The 14929-nt window shown below is 37.6% G+C and overlaps 1 protein-coding gene across 1 annotated transcript; it reads left to right on the top strand.

Annotated features, from left to right (window-relative positions):
* The first annotated feature begins 1138 nt into the window (after positions 1-1138).
* MRPL42 (mitochondrial ribosomal protein L42) lies at positions 1139-11300 on the top strand. The gene is made up of 6 exons (XM_063308878.1): positions 1139-1208; positions 3307-3423; positions 4266-4329; positions 6219-6303; positions 8402-8565; positions 11178-11300. The coding sequence occupies exons 2-6, from the start codon at positions 3357-3359 to the stop codon at positions 11221-11223; spliced, it is 426 nt and encodes a 141-aa protein (XP_063164948.1). The 5' UTR covers positions 1139-1208; positions 3307-3356; the 3' UTR covers positions 11224-11300.
* Positions 11301-14929: the final 3629 nt, after the last annotated feature.

The raw sequence follows: 14929 nt of genomic DNA, 5'->3' as shown, positions 1-14929 counted from the left end.
TATGCATTGTGAGCCCCAGGACCTCCATCTATAGTCCAACATGTCACAGAACAGACTTAAATTAAATGGACTGTAGCACCTAGACTGACTTCCAGGTTGTGTCCAAGTTTTCCCAAACTGATTTGGAGATGCTAAGGATGGATCTTGCAGATGCCTAGAATTTCTATGCTTTACACTTGCACCAAGTCTTTCCCCAAAAGTAGAAACACAGGTCAAGAAATTAATTTATGCTCTAACTACCAGGGTAGGAAGGCTTTAGGTCTGTCAAATATATTTTTGTTTGTGCTAGACCCACCAGCCCAAACCAGTTACAGAATATATCTTGTTAGAATTAAAGAACAGGCTGGTTAACTCTGAGCATAAGCATGTGTTGTTATTGCTTTGTACCGTAATTGACTTGAGCTCACACTTCTTTCCACATCAAGTTAGCTTCTAAGACCCAGTTATATTTAAGCTTTTTTTTTTCTGATTCAAGCAGAATTTTGGTGGAACATGTCCCTTGCTGATTTCACACATAGAATTAAACCAGTATGTTAAGTGGTTCAGTAAACCATGGTGATCTAGTTTACACATAACTTAATGATGTACACATAGTACACTGTACCTCAAATTAGCCATTACAAATTTAGTCTAGCATATTCTAACAATCCAGCTTGTACAGTTAATGTATATGCCAATGTGTTATGTACACCAAAAATTGGATTCAGTAAACTACAGTTAATTTTATCTTGGATAAGTATCTTATACAAACTTAACCATGATTGTTCCATTGTTACTGTCAAATAACTGGAAATCAGAAACTTTACCAGTGTACTGGAGTTATCCAGAAACTTATTAGCAGAGCACAGTTTACTTTCTGAAGTTGTTCAGAGTTTCAGGTAGGAATCATTCCCAGTTCTAGCCCATGACACCAAAGTCATGGGCTATTGAACTGTTTTGCTATTTTCACACAACATATCCTGCAAAGCACAGGCTATGCTTCTGAAAGGAGTAAGGAAGGAGAGTTTGGGCTGATAAAATTATGAAGAGGTAACTAATTGGAAAGACTCCTGTGCTAAAACCTGCTATTACACACTCGGATGCCACCCATTGGACAGCCTTCCCATCCGAACTACATTTCCCAATGTCCTTTGGGCGGATCTTGAGCAGCTCCCGGAAGTTGTCTCGGGAATTCGTTTTTGTCATAGAGACCCGATGTCCACTATTAGGTAGGTGTTTCTGCGTTATTTTCCTCCTCCCCCGAATTAGACTCTTGGCTGCCCGGCCTTGGACCGCTTGGGACTCGTTGGGTCGCATGTCCTCTTGTCCTTTCGCGAAAGTGGTGCCTGACATAGAAACTTTTGCTTATGCCGTGTAAAGTGTGTACCTGGGCAGCACTTCAGTCGGTGACCTCCACGTGTGATAGGCTGCAATTCCCACTCTTCTCATCCTAATTGAATTTCCCATTTTATGGAACTCGTAGTCCAACACAGTTTACCGCCCAGAGTCGCAGGGAGTCGGGCGGCATATGAATTTAATAAATTATTATTATTAACATCAAATTTGGTGGCTAAATTAGTTTATTATTCTTTTTTTACTCCAAATGATTGGTAAATACTAACCAGAATCAGGTAAAATCAATAAAGTGGGAGTAATAAGCCCTAGCAAGTTATTGCTGTCTTCCCTGCTGTTTTTAAGCTAATTTACAAAAGCTTTAAAACTAATTGCCTAGGAATTGTTTGCAAGCTTCATTTATGATGTGTAGGTTATTTCTGTAGACTTAATTGAACTTTAAATATTTTTAAATAAACAGTACAAGTCTATAATTCATGTGTGTATCACTTGTGAATTTAAGGGTTTAATTCTAAATCAGTTCATAGGGTTTCACTTCTCAGCTCAAGATCCAACTATGTTAAAGCCTGCCTTTTCCTGTATAAATTTACCCAAGTTTCAAAACAGTGATAAGGCTGTTGCCTTCCAGATAGTGCTCAGTTACAAGACTTAGTTGATCCAGTCATGGTGACCAATGGTTAGCAAGATCTGGAATGAGACAGGTCTCTCACCTCTGCTCTGAGATCTTCCACCGGGAACTTCAAATGATACCACTCTCAGAGATAAAATGGACGACAATAAAAGCCAGGATTTCCACATTTGTGGTTCCTGCAGATAGGAAACTACCTTCCTAAAATATTTACCTAATGACGGTTTCTTTATCTTTTCAGTGTTGGATTAAAATATTTTTTAAAATATATTTATTCATGTTTATTTTAAAATACTGGAAATAGCATTTTTGTGTTTGTTACTTGATTATGTATTATATTAAAAATGTTGCTTAGTTTGTTTAAACCACTTTAAAAGCCATATTGGAATGAAGATGCAGAGAGAGCTAGTGTGGTGTAGTGGCTAAAGTGCTGGACTACTAATGGAGAGACCCAGCTTTTAATCCTCTCCGAGGCATGGCAACCAGCTTTGGTTGACTTTGGGCCAGTCACCTCCTCTCAATCTAATTAGCAGTGACAAGCTGGCTGAAAAACAAAACCCCTTGTCACATCATGCATTGATAAGAACTAGGCAAGCACAGTGTAAAACAAGTGCACCCTGCAAATTACTGGGACAAAGGCTAAGAACAACAACAAGAAGGATGAATATGCAGGACTTTTGCGGGTGGGGGAATAAGTTGAAAAGTAATCAAGTTGTGCTGATTTTTCTTAGTTTGGGGGCTGGTGTAGGACGAGGGACACTAGCCCTAGTTTAAAGCCACACCATGGCAGCAATAGCTATTGCATTCAGGTAAAATTTTTATAGAGAACGCATTTATTGGCAGGCATATAAATACTGCTATACTAAATGAGAAACAATTTTTTATACTGCTTTGGCTATTCATTACAGAAAGACTAGATAGAACTATTTGAAATAAATGGGAAAAAACAGCTCTTGCTGGTTCATATAACTTTTGGCTTCTCCTTATTTTGGAATATCCTGATTCTTCCTTGGAAATGTGTGGCTTTAAAGCAGCGCTTCCCAACCATGGCAATTTCCAGGAGTGTGGACTTCAGATCCCAAAATTCCACAACCAGCATGGCCATTGATGAGAATTCTGGGAACTGAAGTCCACAGTCCTGGAAGTTGTAAAGATTGGTTTAGAGGACTGACTGTGAAGAAGTTCCCATCTATGGAATTAAAATAATGAATTCTCAGGCAATTATTAGACTTTGTATTGTTAACTGCTCCATAGTAATGCATGGAACTGCTATTGAAATACTGAAGAAATTGACTTGCTAATTATAGACTTAACATATTTAAACTAATGAGCTGACTTTCAAACAGGAACAAAACTTGAATTGATTTCTCCAAATTCCACTCCATAATCTGCTACCATGGCCACAGCCTCAAGGAAGTCTGTTTTGCATTTGGCAACTTTCATCAGGCAAGCTTTGCTAACTGGTAAGCATTGTGGACTCTGTGTTATTAGCTAACTGAATACTAAAAAACTGCTTCTATGTGGGCAGGAGAGCAATGACCTACATTTACAAATCAACAGCCCCTTCCAGTCTCTCTGAAGAATGAGTGTTAGGTAATGTATTGGCCATCTGATAATCCTCAATGTGGTGGGCCTTGCTTTACTCAAGAGACAAGAATCTTGCCACCATAGAGCTATGTTGCTTGGCTTGGGTGGGAACAGAAAGAATCGACCTCAACGTAAATTTGGTTAAGTCCTTTTCTATACAGTAGTGAACGCAGTTCAGTAGTATTCAGTTTATGCAAGAAGAAAGAGTTCTGCTATATTTCTGATCTTTGCTTAGTTGTCTGTTACATTGTTCATGGAGAGGGAAATGTAATGGCACTTGGGGTGGTAAAAAATATAAATCCCCAGGACTACATCAGTGAAGAGGAACAAATAATGCAGCTGCAATGACAGTGTAGGCAGTAGCAGATGAGAAGAACCTTGTCAGTCTTCCTTCCTTTCAAAATACAGAGCACGACAGAAGTGAGTGCTGATAAATGACATACACTTAGATTCCCCAAGCATGTCATTTGTGTAGTCTTGCCTTAATATGTCCCCGAAGGTTTATATTCCTCCCCCACCTCATCCCTTTTGCGTATGTTCTAAGGCAGCTCTCCTCAACATGATGTCCCCAGTTCCCATTATCCCAAGGTACCAAAGCTGAGGATTATGAGAATTTCAATCCAAAATACTGCAGTATTTTCATTCCCACAGTGTTAAAAGAGACCCACAATCTAGTGGGTGTTCTATTACTAGCACTATTTAGTTCCTCTATTTGCAGATGCAGCTGTGTTTCATACCTGTCCCAAATCTACATATTCACCACTTCCTGATGACTATAACTGGTAAGTATTAATTATTCTACAGGTTATCTGTATGAGTTTGTAAAAACTGTTAGATGCTACGAATGGACTGGTAATTGAGCTTCGTACAGTGTGCCATCACAATATCCCCAATACACTGCATCCTCTTTGTCATATGTGTTGCTTGAAGACAAATGCAAAAACTTGTCCGTTCCTTTCTTTTAAACTAACCTATGGTGACTAGGCTTAATTCATTAGTAATATATATTACTTTAGTTGTCTAAAAACGTTAAGAGTAGCAGCTTTTTCATAAAGGGTATTTAAATTGTGAAATAACTATTCACTAGGACTGCAAATCCTGCAGAAGAGTTATTCACAATATGTGGAAGAGCATACAAAGCATCTGTCTTTTTTGGTTTTATAAACTGCTTCCAGCTGTTTCCACATGCATATTGTTCTTTAATTATCAAAGAGAGGTGCTTTGTATGTGCACCTCTGCACTGTAAAACACTTCATTTGAAGCAAAATTGAAATATTGTTTATTCAGTCAATGACCAGCAAAATTTGAAAAAATACAACACCAAAGTAAAATCACATAGATGAGATAAAATACTAACATAACAAAGATAAAATAACAAATAAAAAATGTAACATACAGTACTATAATAGCGTGCTTATTACCTGTGCCAGTGTAGATCTAAAATATTACAATCTATGAAGTAAAAATATCACCTAAAACGAGATAGCTAGCATGTATTAAACCTAAAGTGATAAATAAAGCAAAAGTGGTTACCAGTTATGCCTTATTTTCATTGCGGCAACACAGAATTTGGCTAGTGCACAAGTGATAAAGGGTTTCAAATCTTCTAGAAGATGATTCACATAGAAATTGTCTGGCCTTTCTGGAAATTTACATATTAAAGGCAGAATATAAGCAGACAGACCTGGTATCCCTTTAGAATTCACAGTGTAATAATATATGTGAAATGGGCAGGTACACTCTGGTAATGGGATTTTGGAGTATCTGCCTTGCAGCAGTGCGGATGGTAAGATGTTATGCCCGGCCTTGAAAACTGCTATCCTCAGCTTGGGGAAGGTTAGATTTTGTAGATATCTTGCTGGTTCCCAAGTGCCCTTATTAATCCAATTTTTGCCCTGTTGGAGCAGCCTATTAACTTCAGCCTGAATTCCTTGCTAATGCTAAGGACAGTGCCAATCAGTTTGGGCACATACATGCTCCAAATGCCAACAGAGTCCAGTTTTATTCCAAGGATGTTTATGCTAATCTATGCAAGCTAGAATCTCTAATCTAGAGATCATTTTGCAAGCCAACATACTGTTGCTGCATCCCATGAATTGGGATATATATTATTCTGAGACACATTCAGGATGTCAGGGAAATTCTAGCGAAAACTGACACAGTGCCAAGAATCTTGAATAATCCTTCCATTAAAAAATGTTTTTCTCACATTTGGCCTCCATTTTTACAGTAATTGTATTACTGTAGAAGTACCAAAACCATAGTTACTTTCAATAATACTTTTGCAGTTTATAAAACCATAGTTACTTTCAATAATACTTTTAAACAGAAATATTGAATATGGGTGTTTAAAAATTCATTATCTTGCCTTAAGATTACAAATAGCACTTATATATACTATGCAGTTTTAGCTCTTATGTAGTTTATGTATTGCATGCTTGTTTGGTTTTCTTAAGTTTATTTTAAAATACTTGGTGATTGAATATATTTGGTAACATTTAGTGTTGTTACTGTCTTCTAGTGAAATATTTTATAGCCTATGGTTATCCTTCAAAATAATTCCTATATTTAATTTATTTATTTTCCTTAAATTTTGATTAAAATAAAGCATTATCTCCAATGCCATCTTTTCAAAATGGCAGGAAATATTGATGTCTGCTTTATTTTCTAGCAAAGTGGAACTTGCTGTGACATCAGATGGAAAGACAATTGTTTGCTATCACCCTTCGGTGGACATTCCATATGAGCACACAAAAGTAGGTAACTAAAACTGCATCTTCCTGAAAATGGTTACTAGTCCTGGGTAGTCTTTCTCATATACAGTATATGTTACTGGGTGTTATCCCTTAACGTGAATGTGATTTACAAGAGAAGATCATAAGAGGTAAATACAGGAGGCAGCAAAGTTGCATTAATGAATGACCTCAGATACCTTTGAGGTACCTTCAAATAGATGACATAAATACATTCAGATCACAGGGGAAAGGGAAAATGGTGCCCTGGAGTTGTTAATCTCAGTACTATTTAGAAGGACAGTATTGGCTTTAATCTTAAATATTGTTCAGGATCTCTTTAAAGAGTGTAAATGCTTTCATTGTGTTCAGGAATAGTTATCGTTACCCTTTGAAACTCAGAGTATGTATAAATGGAAACTTGCTCAGAAAATTTAGATTGGTGACATATTGGGAAAGTGTGATTTGAAATAATACAGGGGAACATAAAATGTCACATTCATGAATGTGAGCTAAGGTAAAACCAGTATAGGTAGTCCTCATTTAGCGACCATAATAGGACCAGCAACTCCTTTGTTAAGCAAAATGTCACATGACCATGACAGACTTACAATTTCACTTCCCATTTGGTCGTTAAGCATGTCACCACAGGTCGTTCAGCAAGACATCATGTGACTGCGACTTGCAATTTTACTGCTGCCTTCTCCGTTGACTGTGTGTAATGATTGCCTATTCTAATGGATATCAGACTCATAAGCAGGGTTTCAAAGATATCTGATTTATTGAAGAATAGTATGCAGGATCAGAAAGAAAGCTGAGAATGATGAAAGCGCGCCAAATTCAAACTAAAAACCCTCGGTGCCAATGAAATCCCTCCCCCTGTAGAATCTTCTCAAGTCCACAATCCCAGGTGCTCCTAACGGTTTCTGATGGTCTGCGGGGAAAGTCCTTGAACAGAGAAAATAACCCAGACACATTCCATTGTACTGATTTCACATACAGAGCTTGGTACAAGGTCTCACAGCAGCTCCCTCCCAAACAGAAACGCGCGTCAGCACCATGGCATGTGAAATGTTATGATGTATAAACTACATTGAAACAGTGAACATGACACTCTGCTTGTTGGAAGCCAGTTGTAAAGCACACAAATGGTGATCATGTGACCGTGGGACCCTGCAACAGTCATAAATGGTTGCCTGTTGCAAAGTGTCCAAATGTTGATCACATGACCATGGGGATGCTGCAATGGTCGTAAGTGTGAGGACTGGTTGTAAAGTTACTTTTTAGTCCCATCGTAACTTTGAACGGTTGCTTAACAGGGCAGTCGTTAAGCAAGGTCTACCTATAATGTATAATAGGGAGAATCTAAGCAAATTCTTTTCTAAAGATTATTAGGATTAGTATTGATAATAAAATGGCTAGCATTGTGCTTCCTGTGTGGCTGCATTTTTAATATTATATACAGTTCTGATTGTCTCATCTCCAAGACTTTGGAAGGGGAAGAAAAAGGACAACTGAAATGCCCAAGATTTTGGATTACACTGAGTACAAGGAAATAATATAGAGTTGTAAGTGGCAAGTAGTAGGTAGACTTTGCTCCCTCTCTAAAGTTTGAGTTCAGTGAATAACATTGATTGGAATAAGATTCAGAGAATAGCATTTTTATTTCACACACAATTATCTTATGGAATTCAGTGCCACAGTAGGTAATTATTGACTCCTGTAGATTAAGAAGAAGATTAGGTGAATAGGGTAAATGAGTCTCCCAGATTTAAAAGCAGCATACCGCTGGATATATGTTGTTATGGAGTGAAACAGGGAGAAAGACAGTGCTGTCTCCATGCTTTGCGGGTGAACTTCCTGGAGAAATATGGCTGCCCATTTTTGGAAACAGGATACTAGGCTAGCTTGGTCTTACTTGAAGGACTTTTTTTAACAAATCTTTTCTTGGTATATTTGAGTGCTAATAGATTAGCTTTCTTGCATTCCTAGCCTCTGTTAACAGTATTACAGTCAAAATAATGCCAACTCCTCTGATGTGTACGGTTAATAAATGGAATCTCTTTGGAGAAATAGACCTTTTAGTTGCATTTCATAATTTCAATGACATATACTTTGACAGCCCATTCCACAACTAGATCCAGTGAACTATAAAGAAGAGACACATGAACAAGTCCTGAAATCTAAATTAGAAGGAGAGGAATTCTGCAATGAGAATGGGCCCACAATTGAGACACTTAGTAAAATGTTTTATACAACCAAACATCGCTGGTATCCTGTGGGACAGTAAGTATTTCTGAAGGTATTACTTGTATAATTAAAATGGAGTGGAATCACAATATTTCAACTTCTTTCCTGATGCGTAACTCTTCACATTCAGTTGAACATGCATCTCAGGTTTGTTCTGCATTGATTGAACATATTAGTATGTATATCCCTTAGGGTTATACATTCTTTGAAAATGATTGTGAAGAAGTATTTTGGGACTTGCATGAGCAGAGCATTTCTCTGCAACTCATTAAGGCAGCCAGATTTTTTTTTTCAGATTTCTATCTGAACCTAAAAAAACACAGCACTTGTGCACTTTCTGAAGTATTTCTTCTGAATAATTTTTGAAGTATGCAGTCCTAATATCCCTGTGGGTTGTCTTTATTTGAGGAGAAGCTTATCTGATTCTTTTTGCGGTTTTCTTCCATAGTGCTGTAAAAATGGAGCTTTTTAGAAGGAATTTGATCTCCTCTCTTCTTACTTAGTCAATCTAATAAGATGCACAGCACCTCACTGGGGTGAGATTGAATTCACAAGATCTTCACCTTATTTCTTCACCTGATTAAATATTATTATTGTTATTTCTTAGATTTCTATCCCAGTTTTCCTCTAGAAGTGTGCACTTCCTCATATTTTCTCTCACTCTGATAACCCTGTGGGTAGATTGAGGTGGTTGAGTGAGTTTCCATGGCTGAGGGTAAATCTGAGCTTAGATTTCCATGGTCCTAGTCCAACACCTTAACCACTGCAGCAAATTGATTTTACTGATAAAAGTAACAACATATGCATTTTGGATGAAAAACATATCACACTGGATCAAGAAATGTTCTTAACAAATATAAAAATGCTTGAAGAATTAGGGAACATGTCTTCTTATGCTGAGGAGACACTGATATCAGCAGTTCTAAGGTCTAGATTCAAGAGTTAATAAGTTTGTTTTTAGAAGTTAAACCATGTCATTCATTGTCCTTTCTTCAAACCCAAAGTTAAAAGGTTTGTGGGCAAAATTATTTGCCATTATGGAGGCAGTATACTTTCTTTTGAGTTCAGAAAGTATAGCTGCTCTTCTGCATTCTTTGAAATGTAAGAGGACTATGTTCTGCAGATACCTTGCTTTTTGTTTCTCTTCAGGTATTAGAAACCTTGTAGGATTGTGATAACATCATAGAAAATGTGCATGCAGCTGTTCTTCTTTTCTGTCTAAGAGTTATGTTTGCCTAAGAGTAGCTTCAGTAGCAAATTTTGTGAGAAGTATGTCCTGGAGAATGTTTTGTTTTATGTCTCTATTTTTCAAGACTGGAACTAAGAGTAGATATTTATGATTGATTGCTGAGTGGACCGTTCTGCTCCATAAGCCACTGGGCCAATAACTACCTCACAGTGAAATTGCTTCCCAGCGGAAGTAGTCAAGAAGCATCGCGTGGCTGGAGCCTGTACTTCTTTCGGAAGTTGATATGCCCACAGCCCGGTGGGGGTGCACAGGAGATGCATTCAGAATGCCTTGGGGTCAATCAGGTGTTCTTAACCAAAGGAATATATAGCTCTGGGCGAGATTCAGTTTGTGGGAGAAAGTTTAAAAGCTGTCATTGATTTCTACTATGTACAAGAAAGATCAAGAAGGTACTGAATAGGATGTATTCATATTGCACTGTTTATGCCTACAACGGCCAAGGCTCCCTTGGAATTCAGTCTCACTTTTTTTTTTAAGTAGAAATAATTTAGTCTTGAAATGGAAGTCTAATTTTAGTAACAGAGCTAGAAAGAAAGATAACACAATTCCATTGTCTAGAAAGTCTAGAACTATTCAGGAAAATCTTGTTCCTTTTGTTCCACCAGACCAGTGTTTCTCAACCTTGGCCACTTGGAGATGTGTGGATTTCAACTCCCAGAATTCCATGCTGGCTGGGGAATTCTGGGAGTTGAAGTCCACATATCTTCAAGTGGCCAAGGTTAAGAAACACTGCACCAGACATTTCAGTGAAAGAGGGGATAGCACTGGGTATGCTTTGGTGAGTTCCTGCCTTAGGAACATTCCAAGCCATGTTCAGACTGTAAAAAATATTTTGAATCCCTTTACAGCTGGGGGTTAGTTTTGCCATTGAATCAAAACAGTATAGGATGTTCTTGCTTGATGAAAGAAACTGCACAAAAGATTTTTTAAAATTATTGGTTAAGTAAAAAATGTCTTTACAGTCTTCATTTGTAAAAGGTAACATTTTCAACCATATAACTATTAATAACACTCCCAGTCTCTTAAAAAAAAGTGAAAGGTCCCCCAAGCACCGAGTCATGTCTGACCTTTTGGGGGGATGCCGCTTTTGCGACGTTTTCTTGGCAGACTATAGCGGGGTGGTTTGCCATTGCCTTCCCCAGTTGTCACCTTCCCCAGCAAGCTGGGTCCTCATTTTACCGACCTCGGAAGGATGGAAGGCTGAGCTGACCTGAACTGGCTACCCAAGAATCCAGCTTCCGCTGGGATCGAACTCGGGTCGCAGGGAGAGTTTTCAGTTGCAATACTGCCACCTACCACTCTGCGCCACACAAGGCTGTTTAGTCTCTTAAAACAAGTATTTAAATTATTTGGTGTCTGAGAAACAAGCTTAATATATGTTCAATTTTTTTCATTCTAGGTATCACACTAGACGCAAGAAAACCAATACTCCCAAAGATAGGTGAAATTACATTTGTCTTTACCATCATGGAAAACCACTTTCTATAGATGAAAGATTCATTAAAATACTTTTTAACTAAAACTTTGTCACTTAATTTCTCTAGGTGTTTTGTAAAATCTAGGGATTCTGATTTGTAGCTGATTTGTAGAATCTAAGGATATGCAACATAGAAGTTTCATTCCCAAATCAGTGAGTTTTGCACTTTAGTAGAAATTAAATTAGGTTTGGACAAACAGTTGATGCTTCAGGCTACATAAGATGGAAGATGAGTTCTAAAGTTGAGAAAACAGGTATGTCAGGGGTAAGCAACCCTTTTGCCAAAAATGGGACCAATATTTAGACATTCGAAAGCATATAATAGATTCCCAAAATAACTGCCATGGTGGATTTACCTTTTCACAAGTGAGCTACTATGATCTCTGGCATCCCAGGGGAGACCCTTTGGGGGCCCAAAGGCTTTCTTGCAAATAATATGATCCTAGAAACTTGTTCTTCGCAACATGTCAGCTTCACATCTGTTTTTCTTATTATAATATTTTTTTAAAGAAATATCCAGTGAGATAGGGAGCCTGCCGAGCAAGTTGTGTCTATGGATACTACATCCATACTGCAAGTTACTGTACATTAGATCTGGAATTGAAATTCAAGGCAACTTTGTAGTGAACAGGAAACCAGAAGTAAAGGAGAAAGTGCATGGTAAATAGAACTGGATGTTTCAGACTTCTGGAGACTAGCATGAAGTGAAACTTGATGACATTGAAGAACAGTGCACAGAAACATTAAACCAAACAGCAAGCAGGATTGTGCTTAGAGAGTTCTCACTGTGTTTCAAGAAATAGCTTAGTCAATAAAATAGATGACTAGCCTAATTTTTTACAGCTGGAAAATGTGGCTTCTAGGTAAAAACATCTTGAAACATTTATACTGGCATTTTTTCTTGGCAATTTTACAATTTTTTACAAGATTTTTTTCCTGCTCCAAAATCACTAAGTTTCTATGTTGTATATCCATATGACATTCATATTCATTGCATATACAGTGTGTGTGTATGTGTGTATAGTGCATATACTGTATGTATGTGTAAATTATTTTGTGTCTCTTTACAAGAATAATCACCAGATTTATATTGGAAAGCTGCATGCATCATCATGATTTGGCTTACAAAACAAAGAATTTCTCCGAAGTACCACTTTGGTTGAGGAAGCTTAGTGGAGCAGCTTTCCTCTTTGCTATGGGATAACTGTGTGTGTGTGTGTGCACGCGCACGCATGTGCCTTCATGTTAGCGTTGACTCCTGGTGACTGCCTGGACTAGTCCCTGCAGTTTACTTGACAAGGTTGGAAGTGGTTTGTCATTGCTTGCTTCCCAGGGCTGAGAGAGAGTGACTGTCCCAAGGTCACCCAGCTAGCTTTGTGCCTAAGGTAGGACTAGAACTCATGGTCTCCTGGTTTCTAGCCTGATGCCTTAACCACTACACCAAACTAGTATGGAGTAATTACTGACTCTAATTTATGGTGATCAGCAAATGAAATACTCTAGGGCTGAAACCAAATGTTCATAGGTAGGTTCTAAGGTGGCTGAACTAAGTATGATGGCCAGATTAGGCAAAACCCATATGTAGTAAGGCCTGTGTAAAAGCATGATTGCAACTTATTTAAAGGAAGTAGATGCCTGTATAAGCTCTTCTGTTTAATAAATGCATTTTTATACCACAAGAAAACCCAACTCTCCTTAATTAAAATTGGCTTCAGTTTATCAGTTGCACAGATACTGACAGATGGGAAGAGAAAAGAGATATTAAAGTCCTTAGTGAAACGAACAATGCTACAAATAAAAGTACTGTAGCAATTAAATATTAATGAAGCCTTAAACCTATGGCACAATTGATTAGGGTTTGTTTTTTTTAAGGTGCTGTAGGACTGAGGTTTCCCTTTGTTCATCTTTTTCCTTCTGCGAAAGACTTACACTGCTGTCCTCAAAATCAATGGAATGGTTATTGTGTTTTTGAAATATGTTGAAATACAGAGTGCAGAGATACATCTTTAGCCAATTTGCCTCAATTATATGCTTTCTGTTTTCTATGATTGACCCTCAGTTTGTCTTGAAATCCAATCATAACTCAATAGGCTTTAACATTTGAAGTGCCAAAACGTTATAAGAGCAGTGTATCACTGTTTTACAATAACATTTTTATGTCTATTATATAAAAAGATACATTTTGAGATACAGTCTTAATAAATTGTTACACTAGCTGCAAGGCCTGTGATAAAATCAAAAAAATACGGGAACTTTAGAATATTGCTAACTGGGTTGAATTGCTATCTGAACCACCAGAGGCCACTGTTGTACATGAATTCAGATTTACTACACTTTTTGTTGTGTGAGTGTGTTAACAATATGCAGACAAAAACAGAAATAAAAACCAAGTAATAAACTTTATTAGAAGTAATTATTCTTTCTAATATGCCCCAAGTCCAGCGATAGCTACATTGAAAAGGGAGAACTAAGAGCTTCATTTTGTGTTACCCAACTGAAAATTATTTTGTGTTTTTACAAAAATAATCACCAGATTTTCTGTTCCACAAACTTCAGATAAGACTGCTAGAGTTAAAATGACAGAATAAAAAAATAAAATAAAATGTACAATATAAGCATAGCCTGCCATGGGGTACACTTAAGATTCAGTTCATGCAGTATACCAATGTACCATAATGTGGGTTGCATGATTTTAGCTTATTATGTTGGATGAAACCCTTTCAGGATGTGGCATACTTATTTAAACATCAGCTCCATTAAATTCAGTGCAGCTTGCTCTGGGGCAGGCCTGTGTCTGACTATCCTGTGGAAGAAGGGTGTGAGCACTTGTTGATCCCACTCCCACTTCTCAATGGCCCCTCCTACTCTACGTCCCCCTGGTTTGAGTCCACGTGTGATGCTATACTAGGAGTCCCCATAGGGTACAAGTAGCATTCTGATTAAAATGTCCCACATGGCAGCAATTTTACAATAGCACCCACAACATCTTTTCAAAATTCAGAATTGATTCTTTTCCTGAGCAGGTGAGCATATTTCTAAACTAAATACTGGATTGCAGTCACCACTTTTTATTTTCTTGTCAAGCTTATGAAGCTGATCTGGGCCCCAGATATTCTTGAAAATAAAGGCGATGATGGAGATTGTGGCTGAGCTTTGCAGTATGCCAAATTCACTTTTTAGAAAAAGTAAAAATAATATATAAAGTTGAGAAGGATAGGCAGCCTTGTGGACATCAAGGGAGGTGCTTGAGGCCCTGAGAGCCATGCTGTAAATTCCAGAGCTGACTCGTAAACCATGGTTCACAAACCACATACAGTACAGTAGCACTTAAAAGTTTGTGAACCCTTTTGAATTTTCAGCATTTCTGCATAAATATGACCTAAAACATTATCTGTTCTCCACACAAATCCTAAAACTAGATAAAGAGAACCCAATTACAGTAAACAAATGAGTCAAGAACGTTATACCAGTTCATTTATATATTGAGGAAAATTATCCAAATCTATGTATTTGTGTGCAGCAAAGGTATGTGACTTTCTAGGATTATCCGTTCATTTGAAGGAAAAATTAGAGTCAGGTGTTTCAATCAGTGTGGGAGGTCCTGCCTTATTTAAAGAACAGAATTCTAGGTATTCACTATCAAAGTTTGATCTTCGCAACACAAGTATGTGGAA

This window comes from Candoia aspera, chromosome 7 (genome assembly GCF_035149785.1).
Source record: "Candoia aspera isolate rCanAsp1 chromosome 7, rCanAsp1.hap2, whole genome shotgun sequence".
NCBI classification, from domain to species: domain Eukaryota; kingdom Metazoa; phylum Chordata; class Lepidosauria; order Squamata; family Boidae; genus Candoia; species Candoia aspera.
Note: the sequence above shows the minus strand (reverse complement) of the source record. Positions and strands in the feature narration are given on the sequence as shown.

Bases quoted from the DNA above. Each gene is read 5' to 3' on its own strand.
- MRPL42 (XM_063308878.1), top strand. From the start codon at position 3,357: ATGGCCACAGCCTCAAGGAAGTCTGTTTTGCATTTGGCAACTTTCATC. The intron at 3,424-4,265 runs GTAAGCATTGTG...CTCTATTTGCAG, and splicing joins CAGGCAAGCTTTGCTAACTG to ATGCAGCTGTGTTTCATACC. The intron at 8,566-11,177 runs GTAAGTATTTCT...TTTTCATTCTAG, and splicing joins CGCTGGTATCCTGTGGGACA to GTATCACACTAGACGCAAGA.